The 4,523-nt window shown below is 41.9% G+C and overlaps 2 protein-coding genes across 2 annotated transcripts in view; both read right to left on the reverse strand.

The window, feature by feature from the left end:
- HPS3 (Hermansky-Pudlak syndrome 3) overlaps positions 1-440 on the reverse strand; it is a 16,908-nt gene extending 16,468 nt beyond the window's left edge. The window contains exon 1 of the mRNA XM_010004754.1: positions 320-440. Within this exon, the coding sequence (XP_010003056.1) occupies positions 320-440 (121 nt within the window). The remainder of the gene's footprint in view (positions 1-319) is intronic.
- A 652-nt stretch (positions 441-1,092) lies between these two features.
- LOC104395057 (tubulin alpha-3 chain) lies at positions 1,093-3,898 on the reverse strand. The gene is made up of 4 exons (XM_010004725.1): positions 3,670-3,898; positions 3,172-3,320; positions 1,633-2,313; positions 1,093-1,398 (listed from the first exon to the last, which is right to left on the reverse strand). Exons 1-4 carry the CDS (start codon positions 3,788-3,790, stop codon positions 1,093-1,095), a joined length of 1,257 nt encoding a protein of 418 aa, XP_010003027.1. The 5' UTR covers positions 3,791-3,898.
- Between the last annotated feature and the right edge of the window lie 625 nt (positions 3,899-4,523).

Below are 4,523 nucleotides of genomic sequence, written 5' to 3' on the forward strand. Positions count from 1 at the left end.
CGTCGTTCCCTCTGCCGGCCGCGAAAACAAGGGCCTTGCTGATTTTAGCCAGCGACTCTTGCTTTGGAGCTGCACGAATCGTGCAGACACAGCATGCTCTGCAGGTAAGAGTTACAACTGTTTCCCAAAGTAATTCACTGCGGGTGTCTTTAGCACCTATCGGCCCGTTTCTCCCTCGTGGTTGTATAGGTACAGGGAAGGAAAAAAACAACCCCACAAATAAAGCCCTTAAGTTTTTTCTTCTTTTCAGCAACCGGGACTAAAAATTTGAGATAGTGAGGCAGCAGTTTTTACCTGAGCTGCGTGTCCTACCATGTACCTGTTGCCAGGCAATACTCCCTTGAACAGACTGTTAAAGGATGCACAAATTTTATGAGGCCAATGTAGGCATGTGGAAAATGAGAAGCACCCTTTTGAAGCAGGTAAGGGATCTGCACCATTTTCTTTTTGTCTGAATCCAGTGCTGGGGAGTGTGCTGCTTGCAAGTTCACTTTTTCCTCTGCATGATCTCATAACACACTTAAAAAGAAAAAAAGTATAAAGTTTATGGCTCTAACAAGTAATCTGGTAATGGCAGTTCTGTTTAAAAGTGTAATGGCATCTGCTAACTAGTCAGGTAAATTACTCGAGTACAGCATTACTCAGTTAACAGACTGGTGATTTTAACAAGTCTTCTGTGAAGACAGCCAGCCCTACTGGGGAACTGGCTTTAGGGAACATTAGGTTCTTTTGAATTCTGTGGGCAGACTTGGAAAATAGTGTTACTAGCACTAAACCAACCCAGAGCAGAAGCAGTTTCCTGCTTGTGAGAAACCAAAAAATAAAAGTGAGTATATCTCAGATAACATGTTGGGATTGCAGGAAAGTGCAGGCAATTCCCTGATTTCTTCTACAATTTGCCCATGACTGGGTGGTACAAGAACCTGCAATCTCTAATGGTCCTTACTGAGTACACACATAAATAGTAAAGAATAATGACACAGTAGAACCTTTAAAACTTTATTTGAAAACAGCCAAACAAGTAAACAGGGTTCTGCAATTATTTTTATGTTTGCTTTTTTTTTTTTCTCCTTTAATACATTTCCCCAGACTTTAGTTTTCTAAATATTCATCTCCTTCTTCAGCCTCTGCATCCACTGAGTCTAAGCCAACTTCTTCATAATCTTTCTCAAGGGCAGCCAGATCTTCCCGGGCTTCGGAAAATTCTCCTTCCTCCATCCCTTCCCCAACATACCAGTGTACAAAAGCACGCTTAGCATACATGAGATCAAACTTGTGGTCCAGGCGAGCCCAGGCTTCAGCAATGGCAGTGGTGTTGCTCAGCATGCACACTGCCCGCTGCACCTTCGCAAGGTCACCGCCTGGCACCACGGTTGGAGGCTGGTAGTTAATGCCCACCTGCAAGAAAACAATTGACAACTTTACTTGTGACTGCCAAGGCTTAAAAACTTATTGCTGATAACAATTAAAAATCACCATGGTTATGAACAAATCAAATAGCTTAACTTAATTTTGAACTTCACCAAATTATCTGACAGGGACACAATAACATTGTAGAATTCCTGTTACTTCTGAACACTACACAATTCCCAGTAATTCACACATCAAACACTTGAAAAGCTGTTTAAGTACCTTGAATCCAGTGGGGCACCAATCCACAAACTGAATGGTACGCTTAGTCTTGATGGTGGCAATAGCTGCATTGACATCCTTGGGAACAACGTCCCCTCTGTAGAGCATGCAGCAGGCCATGTACTTGCCATGGCGAGGGTCGCACTTGACCATCTGGTTGGCCGGCTCAAAACAGGCATTGGTAATTTCAGCCACAGATAACTGCTCATGATAGGCCTTTTCAGCAGAGATGACAGGGGCGTATGTCACCAGGGGGAAATGGATTCGTGGGTATGGAACAAGGTTAGTTTGAAATTCTGTCAGATCTACATTGAGGGCTCCATCAAAACGCAGTGAAGCGGTGATGGAGGAAACAATTTGCCCAATTAATCGGTTTAAATTGGTGTAAGTAGGACGTTCAATGTCAAGGTTACGGCGACATATATCGTAAATGGCTTCATTATCTACCATGAAGGCACAATCTGAATGCTCCAGTGTTGTGTGGGTAGTTAGAATGGAGTTGTAAGGTTCCACGACAGCAGTGGAAACCTGGGGTGCTGGATAAATTGCAAACTCCAGTTTAGATTTTTTGCCATAGTCAACGGAGAGCCTTTCCATGAGCAGAGAGGCAAACCCTGAACCAGTGCCTCCTCCAAAACTATGGAAGATAAGAAAACCTTGCAGCCCTGTGCACAGATCAGCCTATAATGGGGTGGGGAAAAAAGCGGGAGGAAAAAAAGTTAGTGATGACCTTAGAGAAAGCAGTAATAGTAATTCAAAAGCATTTTTCTTTTTTAAGTTAATTAGTCTTAGATGGTTATCCTTGAAAGATAATCGTCCTTTTTGTGTGCATCTTACTCAGAAGTACTAGTGCCTCTGCATAACTTTTTCTGAATAGGAGTATTTTAATATTTAGAAGATGCTTTATTGCCTTTGCCATTTTAATACTACAGTAAGCAAGAGCAGCTGTACACCACTGTGACAAGTTACTATAAATTACAGCTTTAGAATCTGTTGATGTTCCCATTCTAGCTTTCAGTTACTATCAATTAATGTTGAAAACAAATTTCATTTTAATTTTTGTAATTTTGAATAGACAAACACTATTTCACTATGAATCTCATTATCCTACACAAGTTCCTTACAATGCAACATTAGATAAAAACAATTAGAGAAGTAATTTAAAATGCTAAGCATTCAACCAAAGCCTGAGGTTCAGGGTACTAGACATATATGCATGACACATAACGGCATGAATCAAACTGAAAATAATAAATAAAAAAAATAACAATTTTGTTAGACTTCTTTAAGGTTTTCATAATAAATTTCTGAGGTATCCTTACAATACTTTCAAATAATGGTATTTCAGAGCCTAAAAATTTTAAGTTTTAATGAATGAACTTTTATTTCACTTTTTAATTTTTTATTTTACTGGGAGACGGGTAAAAACATTTTGTTGTGCTTTAAACAATCAAATCTGCCCAAAATTCTTAGGGAAAAATCACAGCAACCAATCATTATATACAGCTATGGAGCTGTATCCTTGCAGCAAGGATTTACCAGTTTGCGAATGCGGTCTAGCACGAGATCAACAATCTCCTTTCCAATGGTGTAGTGGCCTCTGGCATAATTATTAGCTGCATCTTCTTTCCCAGTAATGAGCTGCTCAGGATGGAATAACTGCCGATAGGTGCCTGTACGTACTTCATCTACAAAGAAACAAAACACTACGGCATCAGTTTGAACTCCCCAGTGCCTGCACACCAGCTGCGTGCCCAGAGAGCAGACACCATCCTGGGTTATTCAGCAGCTGTCAGACTGGCCCAAGGAGTTGGCACAACTTCAGCTCCTTTGTTTAGGGGAAAATATCAGGCCCTCAAAAAGCAGTACTGGTATAGGGGAACACAGAGGTCACCCAGAAAACCACATTACGGGTGCAGAAAAACAAGATTGCGGACAGCAATTACACAAACTCTGGAGGCAGTGTTCTAAATGAACAAAAAAGATTGTTGGGGATCTTTACTTTGACACTGAAGACCTTTAACACTGGGTACATACCAACTACGGTTGGTTCCAGGTCGACAAACACTGCTCTGGGAACATGTTTACCAGCTCCTGTCTCACTGAAGAAAGTGTTAAATGAATCATCTCCACCTCCAGTAGTTTTATCGCTGGGCATTTGACCATCAGGCTGGATCCCATGCTCAAGACAATACAATTCCCAACATGCATTGCCAATTTGAACACCAGCCTGACCCACGTGGACAGATATGCACTCACGCTGCAAATTAAAAGCAGAATAATGATAGTGAGATATAGAGCTACCCGTCCTACAGGTTTTATTCTCTTAATATCTTGTTGCTTGTGGGTTGTGTCCTTCCACATCTTCCTCTGCTGCTCTTGAGTGAGAATTTAAATGATCAAACGGTCTGCCCCCTGCAAGACTGTACTCACCTTAGTTGACCTGGGCTGACTTTGAGAATACTGAAAGGTCTTAAAGACAACATGTTCTCTCTGAACACCAAGGGTGAATAGATTCATCATCCCTTACTGTGCTTCACACAGATCTTTAATATTCTGTCTAGTCTTTTGCTCATTTTTATTTTTGAAAGATTTCTTTATATAATATCCCCACACGTCCTTGCTTTGTTGCCACTGGGTGACGGCTGCAAGAATCTTTCTATCACCTAGAACGTTTTCCTTTATAAGAAAGATATCCAGCCCCTGGCAATTCATACATATCTGTGAAATCATCTACAAGTCCAAATCAAATGTCATCCGCACGCTTTTAGCCAGCTCCTGTGGCTGTAAGCAGCGGCACCACGCGTGTTTCACCCTCCGTGCCCCAGCTCTGCCTTACACCCGAACGGGCTGTTGCGGCCTGCAGACGCGGTGCGGCGGGGGCAGCGCCC

The sequence above is a fragment of the Chaetura pelagica genome, unplaced genomic scaffold, assembly GCF_000747805.2.
Source record: "Chaetura pelagica isolate M959 unplaced genomic scaffold, ChaPel_1.0 scaffold829, whole genome shotgun sequence".
Lineage (NCBI taxonomy): Eukaryota > Metazoa > Chordata > Aves > Apodiformes > Apodidae > Chaetura > Chaetura pelagica.